At 39.6% G+C, this 27,220-nt stretch overlaps 1 protein-coding gene across 2 annotated transcripts in view; it reads right to left on the bottom strand.

Annotated features, from left to right (window-relative positions):
- The window catches only part of CHN2 (chimerin 2), a 330,699-nt gene that overhangs the window by 34,918 nt on the left and 268,561 nt on the right, over positions 1-27,220 (bottom strand). The window contains exon 7 of one of the 2 annotated variants that reach the window (XM_049781874.1): positions 345-422. In XM_049781874.1, coding sequence (XP_049637831.1) covers positions 345-422 — 78 coding nt within the window. Of the gene's footprint in view, positions 1-344; positions 672-27,220 lie in introns of those variants that run through there. The other variant, XM_049781875.1, reaches the window with a different exon arrangement.

Here is a 27,220-nt window from a genome sequence, read left to right as displayed (position 1 = left end):
GAGAACTAGACAACTGCCTCCTCTACTCCTTCTCCTCCAAAAGCCCGGCTGGAGAATCACCAGTACATCTTCTACCACCTCAGATTGAGTTTTTTTGGGTTTTCCTTCACTGCACAGAAGCAACCGAGAGGACTCTGTCCAGAACTGAGTTAATATACCAGGGCATGAGAATCAAGCAAATGCCTTTCCGACTTTCCAGTCTGCTGTGCCATAAAGCAAGTAGCTGAATGTAGAAAGCAGAAGAACTTGCTGTATCACTACTTTGCCATCAAAGACCCTAAAGGAACTTTCAGCTCTTTCCTTCCTGCCCTCCTAACCCAAAAAACAAGGCAGAGGCTACTTACCTTAAAGTTGTGTGTCTTCTCATAGTTGAAGTGGTTGTCGTTGGACGTGAGAGCGGCCCTTCGAACCAGGGAGGAGATCTGTGGACAGGCAAAGAGTTTGAGAGGAGGCCAAAAAAAGGAACCTTTGACTCCCACCTTCACACCCAGGGCCATGGCCAGCAGCTCTTGGCGTTTTCTGCCTGGCTTCGATTTCCGAATCACAGCACACTTGTCATTTTCCAGCCACATTTCCTGGGCGAACATGGTGCCTGCACCCTTCGTCTTTCTCGGCTCCCTGAACAGTGCCTGGGAAGCTCAGGCGTGCGGTGCTGTCGGGTTTTTTCAAACTGCTGCTAAAGTTAGGCAACAGATTTGAGGCAGCTGCGTCCTGTCTGCAGAGGCCTGGGGCATGTGACCTGGAAGGGCCGGTTTGAGTGATGGAGGGGACTCTGCATCTGAATAAGGCCGGGCCAGTCTGGTGCTGTTTCTTAAGGCTGATGTGTGCCTGGAACAATAGCACACATTCATGTGCAAGGCAACCCCCAGAAGCTGCATCCAATCAATGGAGGAGGCAGGGGCTGGTGGCTCTATCCCTTCAGTCTAGAAACACTGCAAAAGAAGTCCTCTCCTACTTGCAGGCATTCTCTCTCTCTCTCTAGCTCTCGCTCTCTGGCAGTGCCCTCTCGCTCGCTCTCTCTCACATACATACACACATTCACCAATTAGCTTAATATACACACAAACTAATTATTGGATTCTCTCACCCACCCACACACATACCCACACACCCCAATTAGCTTGATTCTCAAAGCCTGAGGCGGCATCAATTATTCTGGGGCTTTGGCTCTATTCTGGGCTGGACTCCAGCAGATTAAACCTTTGAAAATCCTGACAATTGTTTAATCTTATATGGATAAAGCCCCAAGTTTCTCTTTAAAAAAATCCCCAGCTCTTAAACACACTTAATTTTTATTCTTATGCATGCATTAAATTATAACAGTTGAACACTGAATGGGGCCTGGGAGAGAGCAAAGTATTTTACCTCTGCATCCTAAAACCAGAGCAGGGGGTCATCCTCTCAGGTTCTCTTAAAGCTTCCATCTTTTCCAAAACTCCAATCACAACCTATACTGACAATACTCTGTAGTTAATATTAAAATGTCACTTGTTTTTATTTTCTTCCTTCTAACTTTATAGCTTTGTTTTTCTTTGCAATGAACACTCCCCTCCTCCCATTGTCACTGAGGCCCTGTAATTTATAATACTGTTAGTGAATAAGTTTCATGCATACAAAGTTGCTTCATCACTGTCCCCAAATCCACCCCTACTCCTCTCCTTTGTAAGCCCAGTTCTACAAACAAACCCTCAGGTTCCGTTGCCTCTGGCCATTTGCTATTTGCTTACTATGTTTCTGTATATATATATTTCACATATATGAGAGGCTATTCTGTATTTGTCCCTCTCCTAACTTCACTCAGCATGATGCCCTCCACCTCCAACAATAAAGCAGCAAATGCCATGATTTTTGTCTTTTCTTATATCGAGTAGTATTTCACTGTGTATATAGAACCCAGTCATCTATTCTTGGATACTTTGGTGATTTCCAAAGCTTGACTATTGTATATAGAGCTGTAATGAACATAAGAGTGCAGATGTCTTTCTAAAATATGGTTAATGTGACTGAATAGAACTTTTCCTGGGACCATAAAGAAAAACTTGGGGTTCGACAACAAACAGGCCCTAAATCTGTAGTCAATCTTGTGACAATAAGTTTCAAGGGTAGAGACACCCTGTATTTCTTAGGCCAAGGAAATTACCTCTCTAATTTCTCCAATGTTTACTGAGCCTATGCAAAAATTCAAAAAGGCCACATCTGTCCTCTCTTTTACTTAGTTTTTTCTTTTTGCTTCTTTTAATTTTTTTATAGCTTTTAGATAGAGGCTCCCAACCTCTTTTTTTTTTTTCTTTTCTTTTTTTTTTTTTTTTACAGATTCACAGAACTTGAATCATCTTGTTCTACCTTGTATTTCTATGTCCTCCTACAAATTGAGAAAAGAAATAAAAAGTGGATGTGTCCCAGGGGCCAAGCGGTCTCAGGAGCATTGAGTGGAAATTAAAAATGATCAGATCTAAATACCCAAACCAAAGTCAACAACAATAGAATCAAGAAACCCAAACTACAACAAGCTAAACACAAAATGAACCTTTTACACTAGCAATTCAAGGGACTAAGGGTGGAGGTATAGGATTCATGCTGGAAACTATGGAAGAAGGAGGTCAACAGTGGTGTGGGAATGACCCTAACTCACTGTCACTAAGTACCTGAAATACAACTGTGAAAGACTTGTAATTCACATTGGTTTCAATAAAAAAATGTATCTCAATCTGATATGTGTACTCTCAGCTTTCTGCCCTCTGAAGAAGTTCACATTCTCTTATAATTTTTATAATTCTCTTTCTATTCCTTCCCATCTATTTCTCTATTTATATTTTCTTAAATACAATTATTTGACTGACAAAAATAGTGTTTAAAGCTCTTGGATTAGATGCCAAGAAGTGACACTAGAGGGATATATGGAAGCTCAATTATATGTCATTTACAAAGTAAACAGAAGCAAATATAAACAAATAGACTACATTAAATTAAGCAACTGCCACACTCCAAAAAAGTGAATGCTAGAATAAAAAGGTCTCTTAGAGATTGGGAGAAAATATTTACCCACCAATCATCTACTAAAGCTAAGCTATATAAAACACTCTAAACCTAAATCTTAACAACTACAACCACAATAACAATCAACCAATCAAAAAATGGGGAGACTCTTCTGATGAACAGGTACTTACTCAAAGACATACAAATAAACAATAGGTATATGAAAAAATACTCCTCATCACCTATTATCAAAAAAATGCAAACAAAACACCTTTACTGTTCATTCTAATAGTGACTTAGACAAATATACTTTGTATTTTTATTATTTTATTTTGTTTTGTTTTTGAGCTACACCCCCCGTGATACTCAGAGGTTACTCCTAGCTATGTGCTCAGAAATTGCTCCTGGCTTGGGGGATCATATGGGACGCTGGGGATCAAACTGAGGTCTGTCCTGGATCAGCCATGTGCAAGGCAAATGCCCTACTTCTATGCTACCTGTCCAGCCTCATATTTTGTATTTTTAATTGAAAATATTTTTTATTTAGTCACCATGAAAGTACAAAGTTATTCATGATGGGGTTTCAGGTTTACAATGTTTCAATACCAACCCATTCACCAGTGTCCATTTCCCGCACCAATGCTTTCCACTTCCAGTTACCTCCTTCTACATAGTCTGCTTCTATGAAGCATGTATAAATACATGTATATGTGTATATATGCATATATGGAGAGAGACATACGCATATATATGTACTCACACAAATATATCAAAGTTTTTGCACATTGTGCTTTACAACTGTGACATGACACTTTGCCACCTTATAGCACCCTTTCTCCTCCTGATCGAAGGCTTCCCTCCCCTACAGACATTGTCCCCTCCCTGTTCTATCCCTCAGACCCCCCAAGTTAGTATTCTGCTCTTAAAGCATTGTGTGCAAAATAGGTTCCTTTCCACCAGGATTTATTTTTGTTCCAGGTCTCCATAGAAATGAAGAAATAATACCTGTAGTATACTTATATATTGGAAAACTTTCATATCATTATTCCCAGCTAAAAGCAATGCATTTGAAACTGAAAGCAAAAGAAAGTAAACAGCCAGGCCATTATGTACATGGATGGTCCAGGAGTCCCATCCTGCTCACCACTGAGATAGGGTTGCACCTTCCATCCTCCCAACAGTGTGATGGAGAGCAAAAAGAGTCTTTTCCTTTTGTTAGCTTATCCTTCAGCTTAAGTAATCAGTGTCTTCCAGGCTCAAAAGTACATTCTCCTATTTCATCCTCCTGTTACTTTCAATATTGATTGGAACTGCCAGTTGTGATATTAAACACTGTAACTTACGTTCTGTCAGATGCCTGAATGTGTTCAATGCACTTGCTCAGTTAAGATTCTGCTCACATGCGCAAGGAACAAAATTTTCATTCCAATGTTTTGATGAGGCGCTTAAAGTTTAAGTACTATACCCCAAGAAGCAACACCAGAAAAGGAATGCAAAGCAATCAGTGCCCAGCCCCTGTGCTCCTGAACCCTAAGTCCTGGTGCCAATTAAGTAGGAGTCATGCCACAAGTCTGTGGAATCTTTTCAGTGCCCTATTTGAAACATTGCCCCCTCTTCACTCAAACTCCCACAATAACCCTGCCATTAAGTCTCTCCAGACACCTTATATATTGCTGTACGTCAGTCCTGACCTAGTCAACATCTACCTCTGCTCAGAACATGTCAGTTCTCCACACCCAAATGAGAGGTCCTGATATTTCTGGGTTTCACAAGCTCATGTTATTTACCCAGCTGTTGTTGCCCTACATGAACCTGTACACATAGCCTCAAAATATCTTCCCAGACATACTCAGCTTTTCACCTTAGTGTCTGATTAGGGCCATTTGAACATTATGGTATCCTCACTAAGTCCACACTTTTATCAATTTCTAGTCTAACTCAGATGCTGTCCTCTACAAACATTTCTCCAGTCTCCCCAGTAGAGCAAATCCCTCCAAATGTCCATCATGTTTTCTCTTCACTTTTCTTATTGCATAGATTATTCTTTCTTTTTTCTTTTTCTTTTTTCATTAATATCTTTATTTAAACACCTTGATTACAAATACGATTGTAGTTGGGTTTCAGTCATGTAAAGAACACCCCCTTCACCAGTTAAACATTCCCATCACCAATGTCCCAAATCTCCCTCCTCCCCACAACACCCCTACTTGCACTTGAGACAGACTTTCTACTTTCCTCATTCATTCACATGGTTATGATAGTTCTCAATGTAGTTATTTCTCTAACTGCACTCTTCACTTTTTTTTGGTGAGCTTCATGTTGTGAACTGGAACTTCCAGCCTTCCTCTCTTTTGTCTCTGAGAATTATTGCAAAAATGTCTTTTATTTTTCTTAAAACCCATAGATGAGGGAGACTATTCTGCATCTAACTCTCCCTCTGACTTATTTCACTCAGCATAATAGATTCCATGTACATCCATGTATAGGAAAATTTCATGACTTCATCTCTCCTGATGGCTGCATAATATTCCATTGTGTATATGTACTACAGTTTCTTTAGCCATTCATCTGTTGAAAGGCATCTTGGTGTTTCCAGAGTCTGGCTATGGTAAATAGTGCTGCAATGTGAGGAAGGAATTTTTGTGTTGTATTTTTGTGTTCCTAGGGTATATCCCTAGGAGTAGTATAGCTGAATCGTCTGGGAGTTCAACTTCCAGCTTTTGAAGGAATCTCCATATCGCTTTCCATAAAGGTTGAACTAGGCGGCATTCTCACCAGCAGTGGATAAGAGTTCCTTTCTCTCCACATCCCCCCCAACACTGTTTGTTCTCATTCTTTGTGATGTGTGCCAATCTCTGTGGTGTGAGGTGGTACCTCATAGTTGTTTTGATTTGCATCTCCCTGATGATTAGTGATGTGGAGCATTTTTTCATGTGCCTTTCAGCCATTTGTATTTCGTTTTTTTTTGTTAAAGTGTCTGTTCATTTCTTCTCCCCATTTTTTGATGGGGTTAGATTTTTTTTCTTGTAAATTTCTGTCAGTGCCTTGTATATTTTGGATATTAGCCCCTTCCTTACACCTATATTCATTGCAGCACTGTTTATAATAGCCAGATTCTGGAACATCTTAGATGCCCCTCAATAGATGAAGGGCTAAAGAAACTGTGGTACCTATATACAATGGAATATTAAGCAGCTGTCAGAAGAGATGAAGTCATGAAATTTTCCTACACATGGATGTATATGGAAACTATTATGCTGAGTGAAATAAGTCAGAAGGAGAGAGATAGACACAGAATGATCTCACTCATCTATGGGTTTTGAGGGAAAAAAAGACATTTGTGCAATGATTCTCAGAGACAAAGGAGAGGAGGACTGGAAGGTCCAGCTCACGACATGAAGGTCATGACAGAGAGTGATGGGTGCAGTTAGAAAAATAATTACACTGAAAACCATCATAACAAAATATTACTGAATGTGGGAAGTAGAAAGCCTGTCTAGAGCACAGGCCAGTGTGGGGTGGGGAGAAGGAACACTTGGGACATTGGTGATGGGAATGTTGCACTGGTGAAGGTTTTTTTTTTCTAATAAAAAAATTAAAAAGATAATATAAGATGAATAATGCTCTAAGTATAAGATTCAATAACCATTATCCAGATGAATAAGTAACTTTTCTTTGGACCAAGCTATCATGCTTCTTGTCTCAGGAGAGGGCATTTTATTTTATTTTTTATTTTTTTTTATTTTTATTTTTTTTTGTGGTTTTTGGGTCACACCCGGCAGTGCTCAGGGGTTATTTCTGGCTCCACGCTCAGAAATTGCTCCTGGCAGGCACAGAGGACCATATGGGGCACCGGGATTTGAACTGATGACCTCCTGCATGAAAGGCAAACGCCTTACCTCCATGCTATCTCTCCGGCCCCGGGAGAGGGCATTTTAAATGCAGACCCTGACATGAGGGCCAGGCTCTAAGGGACACACCCAGTTTGGGGACTAGACTAATATTGAAAGTTAACAATATATTTGTGAATAATATTATCTCTTAGCTCCATGAGGGAGGTAGAGAGAGAGCCATTTTTTTCTCATTTTACAGGTAAGAAGGCCAGCTGGCAAGTCTGTCCTAGGAAAAGAGGTGGGTTTCCCATGACAATCCTGCAAGTCCCTAGACTCTAGTGCAATGAAATCACAGTGGCATTTAACTCAAAACACATCTATTCAAACTTGAAGACACTTCAGAGACTTTTAAAACAGATCCTCCTCAGAGTTAAATAATTTGACCTCCTTGGCTTTCTCGAGCACACCTGTACTTTACTTTCTTTGTTCTGGGGCCAAACCCACTGGTGCTCAGGGTTTACTCCAGACTCTGAAGCACATTTTCTATTTCATCTGTAGCTTTCTACTTTCTTAACTATTCACTAAATGACTTCTAACTTTAAAGAATCAGCTGCTCTTGCTTTTTTATTTTTAAATGCCTCTGTGGGGTCTCACTATACTTCCCACTAACTACATCTGAGGTGGCCATGAATGAGATACATGTTACTTTTCCAAAATTTCTTCAAAACATAAACTATTATTCAGATCAGGGATATTCAATAAACATTACAGGCATTTATTTAACCCAAAGCTAGTGTAACATGTTTTTCTCTTTTATTTTCACTCTCTAGAGATCACTCATAAACACTTTTAATGATTTGATATCAGGATACTGAATATGAGCTTCTGACTTTAGTGCCTATAATTTTCTCCCTCTCACTCACTACAGGGGATTGGTGATTCACAGGCAGAATGATTTTCATTATATGCTTTGTTGTGGCACCCAACACAGTTTTGTATTCCTATAGGTGAACAATAAAAGAAAAGAAAGAATTTTTTTTAAAAAATAGCCCAAATTTCTGAATGCTAATCAAAAGTATAATTTTCTTTTATCAGTGCTCTTAAGTGCAGGATGTACTCTGTATTGAGTATTTTCTTCCTTGCTGGCTTTTTATTTTTGTCTCCTAAGAACTGCCCACTGGTGTGTTGTTAGAATCTGTGCTTATAGTTGTGAATACTGAAAGAGGAAGAAGAAAAGAATGGGACCTGATGACCTGCACATTCATCCCCATAATAGTTAAAGAAATTAAAATGCCCACAGTAGGGTCCATTCTGGGGATCTAGCTGAAATTTTAGATGTCATGGCTGACCTGGCTGACTCCTGAAACTCCCAACGATCTCTAAACCTTTTCTGGTCCAAGGCCAGGGGCCCCTGCTCTCTGACACCTCAACAGACCCATCTGCCATTTCTATAATGATTCTAAGGCCAGATGGTCACTGCCCACAGGAGAGACAAAAGGGACAATGGATCTAATTTCCTTAATTGCTAGCCCTACTCCAGACTCATTTCTCTTTACCTACAAGCCTCAGCGCTGTATGGTCTCCAAAATACACCAATGACTTAAGTTGGAAGCAAAGAAATCACACCCAGCTTCCTGGGTTGGTTGATTATGCAATGCCAGAATTGCTGGTCAGATCCCTGTTTGTGGCCTCTGAACGTGATGGTTTGGGTTTGTTACTGATGCTTCTTAGAGCCAAAAGATTATCCATGGGAGAGAAAGAATGTTGAGTCTTAGGCATTTCACACATTTCAGCAGCAGTGCTGCTGGTATTTTGTTCTCTGTGTTTTTGAGAAGATTAAAATAAAAGTTTACATCAGAGAGTGTAATCCCTTTTTTTTTATATAGGATGCTGTAAAATCGGGATTATGTTTTTGTATTTCAATGATTTCAATGCTGTGTCTAAGAAGAATAGAGGGGTAATTTTGGGAGACTGGAGCATTTGTCAGAACAAGTTGAATAACATGGTTTATAATTATTTAGGTAAACAACTGTAAATAAGTAGTTTATCAGTATACAATGCAAATTTAACGAGGAGCAGCAATGACTAATTTCTCAGCTACTATTTTTCTCTTACCTCTTCTCTCTCATAGTCTGGGCTCACCCCCTTTCCTTTATACTCTCTAGACTGTGATATAGCTTTTTTACTTCTGGCCAAATGACCCAAATAATTACCTTAATTGTTTTATTACAAAAATGAAAACAGGGGGCATGCTCTGGCTTTGTTTCTATCGCTGCCTATCCTATCTCTCTGTCTGTCTGTTTGTCTGTCTGTCTGTCTGTCTCTCTCTTTCACTGAATCTGTCTTTGTCTCTCTTCCCTTCCTCTAGTCCCTGCCACTGTTGCTCACACAGCCTCTCCCAGAAGCTGTAAATTTGCTGAATTCCCAGTTCCTGTCACTTAGAGCAAGACAATTTGCAGAGCAGAATGTACCTAACAGAGAATGCACTTCTAATAGATTCTTTGGTAGGTAGTGGAGCAAGGTGCAAAAGGGCACTTTATTAAAAAATCTAATCAGCTAACTGTGTGTGTTTGTGTGTGTGTATGTGTCTGTGTGTCTGTGTGTGTATTTCTCTGGGTATGTTGTCCCTTTTGCAAATGACAGCTGTCTCTTAGTTTTTCAAATATCCACAAATAAAAGTATCTCTGATTCCAAACTAAGCTTCTTCTTTTTTTTTTAATTATGACAACAAAGATGCAAAGAAAGAGGACAGGGTAAAGTTACAGTGGAAGCCCAATCACCCATAAACAGAATTCTCGGTAGTCCCATCGATGATATCCCAGCCTTGAACTTTCAGCCAAAGAACATTAAGAAAAACAAAACTGAACCCATGTACAATATAATTACTTTGTCCCTCAAATCCCCAGTTGTAGTACATACTATTTCTTAGCAGCACACAATATAATCTAAAGACATTAGACTTATGTAACTCCTTAAACATTGAGGGCAAAGTACATTTCTCTAGTTCCATGCACATGCTCAAACTAAGCTTCTTATAGTGAACAAAACAGACAAGAAAGTCCTTGATATCATTCACAACTTGCAGCTGACACTGACTGGTCCAGAGCCTGGAGATATTCCAGAGCTCAGTTCTTTTGAAATGTGGATTTTTTTTGTTCCAAATGGAAATTTTAACTTGATTCAGCCCTCCATGTGAGGGGTCACAGAGTTTTCAAAGGATCAAGTTGGAATTGACTCTTGCATATTGAGGAGAAAATATGTATCCTGTAGCTGCTTCCCAGAGTTTGTGTGATGATCTCTCTAGCTGCTATCTCCTCAGAAGAAAGTATTTTGCTCATATGTAGTATAAAGATTCCAGAGAAACAGTATACCATAGTCACACACATCCAACTCAACTTTAGTTCTATTTTAATACAATAGAATTATTCTCCAACATGTTTTAAGCTTGCATCTTCCTTCCTCCTTTCCTTCCTTCCTCCCTTCCTTCCTCTTTCCCCCCTCTTTTCCTTCCTTCCTTGCTTCCTCCCTTCCTCCTTTCCTTCCCCCCTCCCTCCTTCCCCCCTCCTTCCTTCCTTCCTTCCTTCCTTCCTTCCTTCCTTCCTTCCTTCCTTCCTTCCTTCCTTCCTTCCTTCCTACCTTCATTCCTTCCTTGCACAAATATTTACTAATACCCAATTTTATAGCAGCCACTATATTAGGTCATTGGAATAGCACAGTGAACAATTGAAACTACATTCTTGGAGATCTGGTTTCCTAAAAAGCAGATATTAAACAAAACTTGAAAGCATAAACTGCTCTTTATAAAAGTGATAAAGCTATGAGGGAAATAAAGCAAGAACTAGGCTAGAGAGCAAAGGAAAAGGAGGATACAAAACAGGAAAGTCAAGAAAAGTCTCATGTAGATGCTGACATTTGGGCACTACCTGGCTGGAAGTGAAGGAATGAACAAGTACCTGGAGGAAGAACACACCAGGCAGAAGTCACAGTAAATGCAAAGTCTTGTGAAGGAGCAAAATTAAATGTGGCCAAGAAAATACCACAATCAAGAGTGATGAGAGTTTGGGTAGTAGGAGATGAGGTGAGGCAGTCAGGGCCTTACAGGAGAGAGCAGAGAACTTATTTCCACCATGAATGATGCAAAAAGCTATGCAGAGTTTTTGAAGGTTTGTGGTAATAAACCGAGCTTCTCTGTGGAGTTGAAAATCAATGGAGGGCAATGGGAAAACAGGAAAGCCAGGAAGAGTCTATGGAAGAAGATCTAGGAAAGAGTATATCAGGTGGGGCAAGACTAGGCAGTGGGCAAGGTCAGATCTGGGAGCTCAGACATTGACATTGACTAGGCAGCTCAACAGCGCCCCCTGACAGTCCAAGAAAAGATGATGGTGGGGACATTTGGGGGCTTTTGGGAATTATTTGTGTCCCTGGGTGTGGAGTGAAACACTAAGAAGGGGCAGAATAGTGCTCCAAGTTCTAGGACATTGAACAGGAAGTAGCCAAAGAAAGAAAAAAAATGATTTGAAGTCCTAGAAATGGAGTGAAATGACAGACAGGGAAAGCTATAGTAGAGACTGATGTATAAGCACAGCATCCAGTGCACAAAAGTCAGGGAATGCCCCTCACTCATTGTCACTATATACCTTAAATATTACTGTGAAAGATTTGTTATTCACTTTGGTCATAATAAAAATCTAAAAAAAAATTATTACCAAAAAAAAAAAAAAAAAGTCAGGGATTGCTTGAGCCACAGCAGTTTTCAGGGCAGATAGCATGAACCCCGCCCTGCACAGAAGGTTTAAAGGAGAAAGGGAGAGTCTGTGTAATAAAGTGCAAGTGTATACAGCAAAAAAAAAAAAAAAGTCAAGAAACAGGGCCCAACAGATTGTACTTATTTTTAAGGTAGAAAGCCAGTAGGATTCACAGCCCCCTATAATGCTAATGTTCAGTGGGCTCAAAGTGGGCTCCCAGCTTTCTGATCTGAGAGAGAGAGACATCTTCCAGGTCACTTAGAAGCCCACAGGCCTTAGCCTCAGATCAGCACAAAATTCAAACCTGGCAGCCCTGAGAATTCAGGCTCCCACCTCTCCTGTAGGATTTAAATCCTATGTCACTGTCCCTCCCAGCATTCTCAGATTATTTTTAGACGCTCAGGATATTGTTCTCTCCTGAAGTGAAGAATAAAATGTCTTCACCTTTCTCTCTCCCCCTCCTCTCTCTCTCTCTCTCTCTCTCTCTCTCTCTCTCTCTCTCTCCCCCTCCTCTCTCTCTCTCTCCCCCTCCTCTCTCTCTCTCTCTCTCCCCCTCCTCTCTCTCTCTCTCTCCCCCTCCTCTCTCTCTCTCTCTCTCTCTCTCCCCCTCCTCTCTCTCTCTCTCTCTCCCCCTCCTCTCTCTCTCTCTCTCTCTCTCTCCCCCTCCTCTCTCTCTCTCTCTCTCCCCCTCCTCTCTCTCTCTCTCTCTGCCCCTCCTCTCTCTCTCTCTCTCTCTCTCTCTCTCTCTCTCTCTCTCTCACCACATTGTAGAGAATGTGCAAGGCCCAGTTCTTCACACTTCATAGTCTGCTGAGCCCTCAAGGTGGAGCAACCATGAGTAATCCTCCTCAAAAATACTCTCTACAAGCCCAGCTCAGATTTTGTGGGGAGTTCATTCTGCCGCTGTGAAGTGACCATTGCAGCTGATTAGGACTGGATACTGGACCTCCAAGCTTGCACTGGTAATGTCTCATCATCTCCATATTTCTTCATTGAGCAGAACCCAAGGGCTCATTTATTTTGCAAAGCTAATCCTGTGCATACATATTCCCTATAAGTTAGGTTTATGAACTATATTCAGATTACACTGGCAGACCAGTAAAAAACATACCATTCCAGTGCACTCTGTAGATGATACGTATTGATCATGGTCTCACTTAATCTGACCATGTCTACTATCATTTCCTCCATTTGAGGAAACAAATGAATAAGACAGATATCATATTAGTCTTTAACTTGCACAACTGATCAGTAGGACTTGGACACGAGATTATTTGCCACCATAGTTTCTTTTTTTTTTTTTTTGGGGGGGAGGGTGTCACACCTGGCAGCACTCACAGGTTACTCCTGGCTCTTCACTCAGAAAATCGCTTCTGGCAGGCTCGGGGGACCATATAGGATGCCAGGAAGCTAACCACTGTCAGTCCTGGGTTGGCCATGTGCAAGGCAAAAGCCCTACCAATGTAGGGCTCTCTGGCTTCAACTACCATAGTTTAGATTCTGAAACTTGATGTAATTCTCTGGATAGAGATAGAGCCCAATGTAGGGCTCTCTGGCTTCAACTACCATAGTTTAGATTCTGAAACTTGATGTAATTCTCTGGATATTTGTTCCCCTTGTTGGGGTGCTCCAGCCCTAGAATAGTTCTTGAATCCATGTTTTATCACCTTATCTCACATTGATGAAGAACACATAAAAAAGGTTCACAGATAAATGAAGGTGACTGCTCTAACATGACCTCTATCCTCTATTTTTTTGGGGGGGATGAGTGGGTTGGGGCTACACCTAGAGATGTTTAGGGCTTACTCCTGGCTCTGCACTCAGAGCTCACTCCTAGTGGGCTCAGGGTACTATAACGGGGGGTGGGGTTGAACCTGGGTCAGCTGCACACAAAGCAGACACCTCTGTATTATCACTCTGGCTCTCATGAAAAGCAGGGCAGGGTGGCTTCTGCTCAGGTTCTCACAGCTAGTGATTAATGGAGGCAAGACAAAAATGTGAGAGCTGCTGGATGCAGGCCCACGTTTTTTATGCACTTATATGTAATAGCAAGTTTGTCAAAGAATATTCTCTCAGGATTAGAAATTCAGAAGTGTTGAATTAAATAATAAAGAAGACCCTTAGGATGGCTTTGGATGGTGATGGGATGAACGGCTATGTCTTTCTCTGCCTTAGGCCATGTGGCTCCAATCCCCTCCAACCGGCAGGTATCTAGGTTCAGGAAAGCAGTGGGTAGAGAACTCATCCACAGACAGGCTTCAGGAAATATCAGCTTTAGTTGCCCTGGCCAACATGTGTGGCCTATAATCTTAAACCTATTTAAGCATGGTCTTGTCAGCTTGCCCTGCATTTAGCTTCTTTCAGCCATCTCTCCTCCAGCCTCCATCCATGCAAATTCCCCTTATCTCCTGAGGCCAAACCTTTTTGTTACGTACCAAAGACCCCTCCCACAAATGGGAGGTCTTTCTTGTAGGTAATGTTACAAAGGAATAATGAGGGGTGGGGTTACACAGAAGCATGCACACACACATACATATAAAATACAGGAAAATGCCCAACAATATTCATTGTAAAATCATCTCAGAAAGTAATTTGGTCATGCTTAGCCAGAATTTTAAATTACTAATATTTATAAAGATTCTGTAATTTAATTTCTAAGACTTGGCTCTAAGGAAATGATCAAAATGACACATTCAATGCAGCATTATTTCTAACATTAAATATGGCACAGTGCTTACATGCAAAATTAAGTAAGAGTGTCACACAGCAGGGGCTGGATTGGTGGTGCAGTGGTAGGGTGTTTGCCTTGCACATGGCTGACCTAAGACAGACCAGGGTTTGATTCCCTGGGTCCCATATGGTCCCCCAAGCCTGGAGCGATTTCTGAGGGCATAGCCAGGAATAACCCCTGAGCATCACCAGGTGTGGCACAAAACCAAAAAAAAAAAAAAAGGATGCCACACAGTAAAGAAACATGAAGTTTTGAGTGGAGTGTAACATGTCATGAACATGAGGGGGAAAAAGTGGAACATACAGTTGAAGTATACACACTGTACTTGCAAATGCATAAAAGCCACCAGCTGCTGTGAAAATCACTACAAGGAGATAGACTGCCACTTCTTTCCCTTTTCAAAGTTTTTTCATTTTATTATCTTTACAATTTTGGAATGAGAAAAGGAAAGCAAATATTTGCCCCCAGAAAAGAACCATTTTCTCAGTCTGCCTCTTTTGTTTCATTCAGAAGGAGGACATTAACTTTGGAGAAAAAAGGGGTAAAATTTTAAAAATAACTAGACCAAGATAAATATAAAGCATCCTAATCTCTAAAGGTTCCTGTCTGGAGTAGTTAAAGCAGTTTTCAGACATGCACAACTAGTTAAAGACCATTTTTTGGAGTGAAAACTTTTCGTTTAGCAGATACTAAGGAAGTATTCATTCTCTGTAGTCTTAAATCAGTATTAAATAAATGATATTTCATGGCCTCTTTTAGTATAGAAAAAATTATTTTCAAAGTGCAAAAAAACCACCATTTTATGTAAAAAAAGGATAATCATTTAGATACAATACCTAAAGAGATTTTAAGTTTGAGCCAAGAGAAAGAAAGATAAAAAAGCAAAGACACTATAAAATAATTTACAAGGTAGTTAGGAGATGCAAAAATAAAAAAAAATAACATTACATTTGAGAGACAGTTCTTTTTCTTATAAATATATATTTCAATATAAACTTGTTCATATTTAGAAAATTACATTTTTTTTGTTTGTTTTTGGGCCACACCTGGCAGCGCTCAGGAGTTACTCCTGGCTCTGAACTCAGAAATTGTTCCTGGCAGGCTTGGGGTACCATATAGGATGCCTGGAACTGAACCTGGGTCCATCCCGGGCAGGCTGCTCCCAAGGCAAATGCCTTGCAGCTGTGCTATTGTTTCGGCCCAGAAAAGGACATCTTAATGTGTGATAGAGCTCTTTATCTTCAGGGATTTGAAATGCAGAAGTTTCAAGTCAAAGTAATTAAAAAGTTACAAGGAACAAAGGTGGACATTTCAGAATAAAAAAATTAAAAAGTGGTTTACTTTCATTTGCCCTTTGCAGTGTTGTAATAGTAAAAATAAAATGTTGTTCCTACTTGATCTAAGAGCAAGTTGTCCTTCCTCATCAGCTAACGATAAGACAAAATCAGAAAACATGTCACCCTTTGACCTGAGCAAAAGCCAAGATCGCTATATACAGATGACTGATTGTTACAACCAAGACTGGACAGTATGCATCCCGGGACCAACAACAATAACAGCAACGAAAAGCTCTAGCCTAGCTTTTGGTCTACGATCTGTTCAGCAAACAAGATCTCCAACTCCAGAGGTCTGACTGAGAAAACCGCAACTGAACAGGTCTTCCGGAAATATAATGAAAGACTTTATCCCAGGCTCCATCCTAGGAGCAACATAATGACCAAGACCACCAATTACAGAAGATGGATTAAAATGACACTGAAGAAGCAGAACCCTAGAACCACAAAGAAAGACTCCATCATAAGCTCCGTTCCTTGAGCTGCAGTCACCAAGATCTCTAGATACAGAGGTCTGATTTTACCATCCAAGATGAAGCAGAAGTCTTCCATATACCACAAAAGCACCGAGGGGGAGAGTAAATGATCATGCAAGGAGTCTATAGTTAATCCCATGACAGTATACTTCAGGAGTGAAGAAACCCTGTAACTCCTAAGCCAAGGGAATTCCCTCTATAATATCCCCAATACTTAATGTGCCTATGCAGGGGAAAAAAAAACAAAAACAAAATAATCATCTTTCCACACATTTATTGGTTGATTGATTGATTTTTTGACATCTTTATTTTGGTGTAGATATTGAAGTTGATATCTCCAATTTTATTTTATTTTATTTTATTTCATTTTATTTTATTTTATCTTATCTTTCTCTCTCTTTTTTTTTTTTTTTTTTTTGCACTCTGGCATGATTTGATTTCAGAACCGAGACTATTGTGTGGTGCTTGTCTTTATTGCTGTAGTGCTCACTGGATATTTAATTTGATATTTCTTTCTGTATTGTTGTGGTGTTTCAATTACCTTTTTCATGTCCTCTCTCAAACTGAGGTTGAAAGCCTCTAGAAGGTCTCTGCCCATTTTCAAAGTATTTGACTTGTTTATTTTTATTTTTTTATTTTTTCTTATTTTGTACCCCATTCTATTGCTTTTCTTTCCTTCAAACAAAACCACATAACTCAATTTATCTAGCTCCGCCTCTTAAATAGAAGGGGAAACAAGGGAGGGTACCAGGACCAAACAGATATATGACCACTAATAGTAAGCTAGACAAAGAGGGGTCCACCTACTCTAGCAGCCTGGGGGGTAATGGTGGGTATATGGGTTGCAGAAAGGGAACTGGGATGGGGGAAGGACAAATTTGGTGATGGGTATTCCCCTGATTCAATGTTAATACGTACCTAAAATACTACTGTGAAAGGTATGTAAATCATTATAATCACAATAAAAATTTAAAAAAAAGAGAGAGAACTTTGTATTTTTTTTTTTTTTTTTGGTTTTTGGGCTTCACCCAGCAGCTCTCAGGGGTTACTCCTGACTATCTGCTCAGAAATAGCTCCTGGCAGGCACGGGGGACCATATGGGACTCCAGGATTCGAACCAACCACCTTAGGTTCTGGGTCGGCTGCTTGCAAGGCAAACACTGTTGTGCTATCTCTCTGGCCCCTTAATTCTTTTTTTAAATTTACTTTTTTTTTTTAATTAAAAAGCTACAGGAAAAGAAAGATCTTCAAATCAATATAAGAACCGGCTCATGATATGAAGCTCACCTCAAAGAGGGGTGAGTGCAGTTAGAGAAATAATACACTAACAACTACCATTACAATGTTAATGAGTGAGAGAAGTAGAATGTCTGTCTTGAATACAGGCAGGGGTGTGGGAGGAGGGAGATGGGGGACTTTGGTGGTGGGAGTGTTGCATTGGTGAAGGGGGTTGTTCTTTTTGTGACTGAAACCCAACTGCAGTCAGAAAGTCTGTAAATCTGTTTGTAATCATGGTGGTTTCTTCAGATATCCTAGTATTTGGGCTGATATCATCAGGACGTTTTAAGAGTGAGTGCAGGCAACCTCTTCTCCCCATATCCATATTCTTGGGCTTCCTGGCAGCTGAAAACATGCTTCACAAAAGCCACAGTATCAGGAATGGGGCTTTGACTTCTTGAATTTGTTTAATACTACCATCCCCATAGGAACACACCAATTTGGATGCCAATATGTAACAGAAGTCATTTAATGTTCAGAAATAAATAAAAAGTAACAGAATGGTCAGCTAACAACAAGAGTTTACTAAACTTTCTGACAATGACTTAATGATCTCATTGGAGATACAATAATCTTAAAAAATTTGCTTGTCTTCAGCACTGTGCCCACAGTGGCCACTTTGGAACTCTCATGGGGAAGCAAAGTTTGTTTTGGGACCCCTTGAGGTTGGCTGGGAGGGTAGTTGAGTGCAGAACCCAGCCATAAAACCACTTCCTTGAAGCTACAGAGAGGGGCAAAAAAAAGTAAAATAAAAAAAAAATAAAATGTTGTTTCTTTTAAATTTTTTATCAGTGACTAAAGGTATATCTAATTATCTGACAGGATTTGCAAAAGCTGACCCTGATTGGCTGTGCACAATTTCACGCCATTTCATGTGCACATCTTAAAAACTGCCATATCGGACCAGAGAGATAGCACAGTGGTAGAGCGTTCGTCTCGCATGCAGCTGACCCAGGACTGATGGTGGTTAGATTCTTGGCATTCCATGTGGTCCCCTTAGCCTGCCAGGAGTGATTTCTGAGTTCAGAGCCAGGAGTAACCCCTGAGCACAGCTGGATGTGACCCAACACCCCCCCCCCCCAGTGACCATAAAAAAGGCAGTTAATCTCTAAATATGGTGAAAGAACCTTAATAGAATTTCTTGCTAAAAATAAAAACTCTGGGGAAGGGGATGTGGCTGAGTTGGAATATTATAAGCCTTGCAATTATGAAGCCCTGGGTTTGATTCTCAGCACTGTATTTTTAGCCCCTGCCCTCCTCCAATACTACTGGTGCAGTCTTGGGACCTTCTTCTACCCCACTGGTACAGAGTATGAGTAAGAACTATGGGGCTTACTGGTCTGGAAAATATCTCGACTCCAATTCTTTCAGCTGGGCCACGGTGCCCTGGGTTACTTGATTTGCCCCTTTGTGCCTCATTTCCTCCCAAGAGAATCATGGATAATCATAGTAAGTGCCTCAGAGATGATTAAAGTGTAATTGAAGTTGTAAGTTATAAATTATTCACACCTCTGCTTGGCATCATTTTATATGTATGTATGCACATATAATTTAATGAATAAATTAACTTTAATGACTATGCAGGTGATGCTTTCCAAGTAAGGTATTGTCAACTAATTTAACTAAGATTACTTTTACTCTCCTAGAGACAGGAAAAATTCTTATTTGCTGCTATATTTGTATATGTATATATACAAGGAAGTGTATATATACGTATATTTATGTATTATATATGTGGCAAAGGAAGTCATTTACTTCCAGTTGATGAGAATCAGCAGAGAGCAAAGCATTAGGGAAAGTATTTCAATCACAAAGGGCAGTTTTTCAGACACATGTGACAATATAGGTAGGAAGGAGGTACTACTAAGATGTATAAATGTGTCCCTTGAAAAATTAGATTATTAGAAAATTGAAAAGGATAGACAGTATTTTTGAGTGTGAATTTATAAAAAAAAAAAAGAAATAAAATAAAATAAAATAAAACAACAGCTTAAGGAAGGAAGAGACTAGAATGAATATTGGCCCTGAAGATGAAAGCTTGGCTACTATCTTGGTCCTGGGCTCCACAGGTGCTCAAAGCACCAGACCAACAAGGCATAGCTTCTTTCCAGCCTTCCCTCAGCCTCCTTCTGGGTTCCAGTGTCATCACTGTTCATCTGCTTTTGGGGCCAACCAAGTTTGTGTCTAAAAGGGAATAGGTAGCCTCACCTCTTAATCCCTTCCACCAAATGCTAATGGGGCTGTCTTTTTTGGTCTTTTCTCAGCCTCATTCCGGGTTCCAGCACCATTGCAGATCCTTTGTCTCTGGGGGACAGTCAGGTCTGTGTCTGGGGGTGGGGAACAGGGAAACTTCCATCCTAATCCCCTCCAACAAGTGCAAATGTGTTCTTCTTTTTCAGCCTTCCCTCAGCCATTTTCTGGGTTCCAGTGCCATTACTAGAACCCTTCTCCTTCCCATCAATCCTCCTTTTGCCAAACCATGTGAATGCTAGTGCTTCCATGCAAAGTAATTTAAATTTATATTATAAAGTTTCTGGCAGATTGGATCTAGCATTTTTTCTCTTAGAAAATATACAGTTTAAAACCCTGCTGAGCAAACCAATGAACTGGTATGCAATATTTTTATCATACTTGGACAACTTGTTAGTTTAGAAAAATAATTTCTAGAGAAAGATATATCTCAAGCCACATTTCATACAAACAGTTCAATATATAACTTTTTTAAACACCCTGATACTCCAGCATTCCAAACTACTAAATGCAAAGATCAATGGGGAAGCTAAGGAAGACACATACAGTGGGGGATATGCCAGGATAGAAATCCTGGCAGATCTACAAGTCCACCCAAATGCCTGAGCTTTATAGATGAGGACCTAAAATCTACACTTAATGGTTTAGCAATGAAAATCAAGGAGTCACTAGCATGTGAAATTAAGAAATCTATAGAGGAACAATTTAACCAACTCATAAATGAACTCCTTCAGAAGATGAGAGAATCCGTACAAACAGAACAGAAGGAAGAAACCCACAGAACATGCAGTAAGCAGCAGCAGAGTATAAATGGTATAAAAAATGCCCACTCTCACTTTAAACACATGGTGGTGAAGGGAGGTAGAAATGGGGGAGGTGGTGGCAGTAGATGGAGCTGCTGTGATAGGGCAGTTTTCTGGAAAGTTATATAGCAGATGGATCATGTTTATAAACAAGCCATCAGCTACTTTCAGAAGTTCTAACAAGCCTTGGTCCATCATACTATTTGCAAAGACAGTCACATTCAGCCCCCAACTATAATATTTAGACACATTTCTAAGTGGCTCTTGGATAACACACAGGCATGCTTTTTTCCCCTGTAGCTTAGACTTAGATTTCAAGTAGTTATTTCTGTATCAAATGGTTCCCTGCTGTATCCTGATGTATCATGCATGACATGATTGGTTCTGCTAATTGCTCCTGGGTGAGGTTGAGGGAGCAGTGCTGGTCATCATGTATTCTTTCTCTTTTGCACAGTGAGTGATTTGAAGCATGTGGAGGAAGTGATAGTAGGCAAATCAAGTGTAGGGTGGCCGGCGATGGTTGATGGTTGAGTGCTCACCTTGGACTTAAATTCTAGGCACATAGGGCAGGAAAACAGCTGCAGTGGGCACTTGGTCCCAGAAGAACCTGAGAATTGGTTCTGTGAGTCCCTTGTTGTACTATGATATATCACTGGACAGAGTCCAGAGTGTCATCTGAACCTCAGCATTTTTCATCTTAACTTCTCAGGCTCCTGGTGCCAGATAGTTAGTCTGAAGTCTTAAGACTTCAGAGTCTAACACAAGGGCCTGGCATCCACCCACCTTGTTTTCCAATACCCCAGTAGATAAGAAACAGTTTCTTTGCCACAAATTTCTTTGCTATAGTCTACAAAATGAACCCATAAGAAATTCTCCATATATCTGTTGCTCTCTTTCCAGAAACTGGCATACTTTAGCAAAAGCACAAAACCCAAATGCCAGGATCTTGAAGAGAAAGAAGGCTTGAGGAGTGGGTGGAAGTATGTGGGGTGGTGGTTGTCTTGCTCATTACTGGATTTACAACTGCTGTGCCTCAATTTCCTAATATGGGTTTAATGCTGCAAAGAAAGCCCTGCCTTGATCCCACCAGTAGCTTGGGTCAAATTTTCTTCTCTTTCAACTGGCAGAATTCAAGTAAGCTCAGCAAATGAGTGAAAAAATTTTTGGTTATCATATAGTCAGCACATTTCTATCATGAGAGACTGGAGAACCCATTCTTTCCTCTCAACATCAAATGTCAGTAACAGTAGGAATGTACAAAATTTGATGTGAAATTCTCACAGAAGCCACTGAAGCTCAATAAACAAAACCAACAGAATGCTCAAATTGCAACAAAACCTTCAGACAGACTTGTAAGGCCCCATTTCAAGATATATTTTTACAAATTTTCTTTTAATGAAGTGGTTTATTTTTGCTAATTCAATTACCATTTCATTGTAATAAACTTAGTAAATTATTCATACTTACCAAAGAGCAGGCTTGGGGGAGGTTGTACTACTGGGGACAATGGTGGAGGGAATGTTACACTGGTTGTGGGATTAATGCTGAAACATTAAATGCCAGAAATAACTGTATTGTGAGTAACCTTGTATGCCACAGTGTTTGAATAAATATATTTATAAAAAAAATTGGTTGTAAGGGCTGAAGCAATAGTACTGACTGGTATTAAGGTGTTAGCCTTGCATCTGATCAACCCTTATTCAACCCCCAGCATCATGTATGGTCCTCTAATCATTGACAGGAGTGATTCCCTCAGTATAGAATCAGGAGTGAGTTTGAAGTACCCTGGCACCCTGAATCTGACCCCAGAAGACCCCTCACCCCTACAGGTTGCAAAACTGTTTACACTTAACCCTTCAACTCCTGAAATGAAAAAGGTAATACTGTACTAATGACTAATGATCTGTTTAATTCATATTCAGGCCAAATCAACAAGTTTTTTTAAAGGACCAACTTTCAGCAATCTAAACTATGGTGATAGATTTCATGTTTCACACACCTGTATTTTAGTTTAACTATACACATAATATACATGTGAAACAACATATATGTTTTTTTCCGTAGTAAGAAAAACAATGTTCTAAGTAGAGTGTTAATTGGTTCTATGAGTGCATATTTATAGATGGATATTTTAGTGTACATGGAGTATTTTATGCCATCATAATAGAAACATATAATTACACTTTATCTGTGTATCAGACACTGCCCTATACACCTTACATTTCATTTATACCATACAATAACCCATCAATCAATTGATCTGGCTTTGAAACATGGCAAGCAGTCATTCTGGACTACCTTCTCTGCTCTCCTGTGTTCTGGACCTTGATCGTCTCCACCCATCATTCCCTGGGGGCACTTCTTTGCAGGTGAGCTGTCCCATCCACAAAGGGTGGAGCTAGAGGAGTGAGGCCCCTCCACTCCCACTTCATGGCCACAAGCAGCTTCTAGTCAATGAACCCCATCATAACACGTAGAAAAAAAAAACACTACAAGTGTGATAATGGAGAAACAATGCAGGCCATCACCATGCATAGAGAATAAATATGGGAACTCTGATGATCCAGAAAGTTTCAACCACCTAGTTAGTCTCTCAGATAAGGAGTTTAGAGAAGAAATATGGAGGATGGGGGAGTGTTGGAAGAAGAAGAAAAAAGAAATATGGAGTCTATTAGTAGAACTCAAAGAATGCATAGATTGAGCTGAACAGACCACAAAGATAGAAATCAGAAAACTCTCAACTGAAATAACAGGACTGAAAAACCCGGTAGATAAAATGAAAAATCTCACGGAAAGCCTTTCTAACAGAGTAACAGAGCTGAGGACAGAATAAGTGAGCTGGAAGATAAGATGCAGAACAACTCCAAACAGCAAAAGAGATTGAAAAAGAACCTTAAAGCAAATGATCAGACAATGGAAAAAATACTCAAAGAATTTGAACAGATGAAAAATAAAAGTCTTTGATAAACTCAACAGAAGCAATATAAGAATCATTGGAGTCCCAGAGACCAAGGAAGAAAATCCCCAGGAAGAATCAACAGTCCAGGACCTCATTACAGAGAAACTCCCAGAGCTAAAGACAGCATGCAACCAAATTCTGCATGCCCAAAGAGTACTAGCTAAAAGAGATCCAAAGTAAAGCATCCAAGATACATCCTAGTCACAATGATGAATCCTACAGATAGGGTTAGAATACTGAAAGCTGCAAGATCAAAAATGGAAATTACATTCAAAGGAGCATCCTTAAGATTTACAGCAGACATGTCTTGAGAAACCCTCAAGACCAGAAGGTGGGAAATAGTGACAAAACCCATCAATCAATTGATCTATTTACATATACATTCTGCTCTTCCTCTCTTTATTTTTCCTCTTTCATCCAGCTTACTATCCATCCTTCTTTTCTTCCTTTCTTCTATTTTCCCTTCTTTCCATCTATTCAAGGAACCAATAAGAAGATTATTCAATAAGAATATATCAACATTGGGGCTGGAGTGATAGCACAGTAGTAGGGCATTTGCCTTGCACTTGGCCAATCCAGGACTGACCTTGGTTCAATCCCTGGAGTCCCATATAGTACCCCTAGCCAGGAGCTATTTCTGAGTGCATAGCCAGGAGTAACAACTGAGCATCACAGGGTGTGGCCCAAAAAGCAAATATATATATACATATATGTTTACATATATATATATGTGTGTGTATATATATATATCAACATAAGTATCTTTTAAGAGTTAGATATTGTGATAGGTTCTTGGTATCCAAACATGTTTGTAATCATGGTGCTTAAATAAATATATTATTAAAAAAAGAATAAAGTCACATACTGTTGAGCCATTAAAAAAAAGAAAAGTGTTTATCACATAAGTTTGGCATCTTGCAGGATTTGCTGTGCCATAGTCAAACTTAAAAATCTTTCTTCTGGGACAGTTATTGTTCTTGACTTAGTTCCATATTTACATGTCCTGAGAATACAAATGTTCTTGCCTAAAAGCAAATTTCTCTACTTGTATATAACTTAAGATTTGAGTGTATACAATGGAATACTATACAGCCATTAGGAAAATTAAAGTCATGAAATTTGCTCATATATGGAAGTACATGGAGATTATCATGCTTAGTGAAATGAGTCATAGGAAGAGGGATAAACATACAATAATCTCACTAATCTGTGTGATAGAAGTGAAATAAAAGTGTGTGGAGATGATATCTAGAGATAATAGAGATGAGGGTTATGAGGATCAGTCCTATTGTAGGAAGCTTGCCACAAAGTGCAGTTAGAGTAGAGAAGGGTCTACTATGCAAAGGACATGCATGATGCCTTTTCATTAACAACAGTGCAAACTACAGTGTCAAAAGAGAACAGAGAGAAGAAAGGGAAAGAGAGAGTGTGGGAAGCAAAATGCCTGCCCCAGTGGTAGGTGGGAGAAGGTGGGTGGGAGGAAAGAGGGCATCAGAGAGAATTAGAGGGAAACTGTTGATACTGGTAGCAGGAATTGTGCACTGATGAAAGTTGTTGTATATTGTATGACTGTAACTCAATCATTTACAACTTATCTGTGTAAATATGCTGTTTAAAAAACTCAAAAAATATAAAGATTTGAATGTATATATGTATATGCATAAAATCTCAGCAAGCTGGGGTCACAACTGTGACCTGTAGAATATGTCCCATTCCACCCAACATCTGCTTCGTCTTTGTTTACAAGGCTAACTTCTATTTTCTCTCCTATATTGTCAGGGCCTCTTATTGCTTCCTGCAGAAAACTTTCTTTTCCTGTGCCTATCTATGATGATATTATTCTTTATGTATGAAATAATTCTTTATGCTTATATATTTTCTCATTTAGATCTCAAGTTTTTAAGTGGCTCTCTTAGTCTTGTTTTTTTTTTTTCTGTATCTTGGTTTTTAGGCTATTTTCTGTTTTACATTCACTCAATATTTCTGGTTAAATAGATAAGTGAATGCTTACAGACTGAAGGTAGGTCCTTGAGAAATACATACTTGGTATGTTGGTCAAAACAATGATTTTGAAAGTTTATGGCACGTTGGAAATGAACAGGTTTTAAATACTGAAATCTAGGAGCTGGAGAAATAGTACAGGAATTAAGGTGCATGACTTGCCTATGGCAAACAAGCACCCCAAGAGTCTTTAGGTGCAACTCTGTAGTTACCTGTGAAGCATAGGCTGATTGCCTAAGAATTGCCTAGAGTCTTTGCAGTTTGTTGAACATGAGTTAAAACCAAATGAAACAAGAATAAAATACCTATGCCTGGGGCCTTCTTTTAGAGATGATGCTGAGGTATAGTCATGACTGTGATCAGGCCTTCAGTCATATTCTTAGAAATATTAAAAGCATATTAGGATAATTGAGCTCTTCACATAATTCAAATAAGAAGGAAAAGTTGAGAACCTCTGGCTTATGAGATGATTTACCTGTAGTTTGGCTAGGAATAGAAGGTGGAGGGGGGGCTATAGTTTCAATTGTTCTACCAGAGAATCATGGTTTAACTTTCAGTACAGAGTATAAAAAAACACTCTTAGAAGACACAACAGTGCAGTAGGATGAGATCTTTTACTGTTTTTGATGAGCAGGTATCTACAATTATCCTATCTTACAGATGAAAAAATTGAGGCCCAGACAAAGGCAATAGTTGGCACAAGATCCTCAAACAAGTTTTGGTAGTAATATCAGGGAACAGGCTTCTGGAATTCCAGTTGCCCATTTCTTAATTTTATTTCCCTGCTACTTGTGCCTCTGTGACCTGGGGTGGGTCCTATGCAAGGAAGTCAAATACACCAAATATCAAACACTGGGAACTTGACAAACTACCAATGCTCTTATTTACTTATTATTTTGTTTGGTTTTGGTTTTGGGCCACACCTGGTGACACTCAGGGGTTACTCATGTCTATGCATTCAGAAATTGCTCCTGGCTTGGGGGACCATAGGAGATGCCAGGGGATTGAACTGCTGCCTATTCTATGTCAGCCATGTGCAAGGCAATTGCCCTACCATTGCGCCACCACTCGGACCCAATTTTGGATACAACATTACTCACCTTGACAATAATCAAATTGTGACTGAACAGTTAATTCCCTTGAGTCAGACTTGAAAATATTAAAGGGAAAATAATGTGTCCAATAATGTATCTAAAATATGTATCTAATATGACACTTTCGAGGAACTTTGGTCAAAGGCAAAAAAAAAAAAGAATGACTCAGAACAAATCCTCAGTGTGGGTGGACAGAGACACACACTAGAGCTGAGTGACTTTTTGCAATATTATAAAGAGAAGAATTACTGCTGCCAATTAGGCAGACACTTCCAGATGTAGGAGAGAAAATAGATAGACACAAATTCAAAGTCCAAGAAAGTTCTATTATCAGTATTTACTGAAGTTGTGTGTTATGATACAGATGATGGTTGGGCCAATGATCAAAGTTTCATTTATTAAACATAGTGCTTTTAATTTTGCATACCTTACAAGAATTGATTCTCAAAACAAAACTATGAAGTAAGTAGCAAGATGGAATCTAACTTTGCTCATTTATTATACTTCTAATAAAGGAAAGAGCTAATAAGGAAACACATTCTTTTCGGACCAAGACTGGCCAGCTCTGAGCCCAAATTATGTGATATTTGCAATTTTCATTAAAAAACACTTTAAAGCTTGTATATGTTTTACTTTAATGGGTGTGTAGGACAAGTGTCTTGGGCATTTGTTTCTATCTTTTTCATGACCTCATGGGAACATAGTGGTGTGAGGAGCACAGTGGAAGAAGGAAGCCCTAG

Source organism: Suncus etruscus, chromosome 10 (genome assembly GCF_024139225.1).
Source record: "Suncus etruscus isolate mSunEtr1 chromosome 10, mSunEtr1.pri.cur, whole genome shotgun sequence".
Taxonomy (NCBI): Eukaryota; Metazoa; Chordata; class Mammalia; order Eulipotyphla; family Soricidae; genus Suncus; species Suncus etruscus.
The sequence above is the reverse complement of the archived record's forward strand: the minus strand, read 5'-3'. Positions and strand labels throughout refer to the sequence as shown.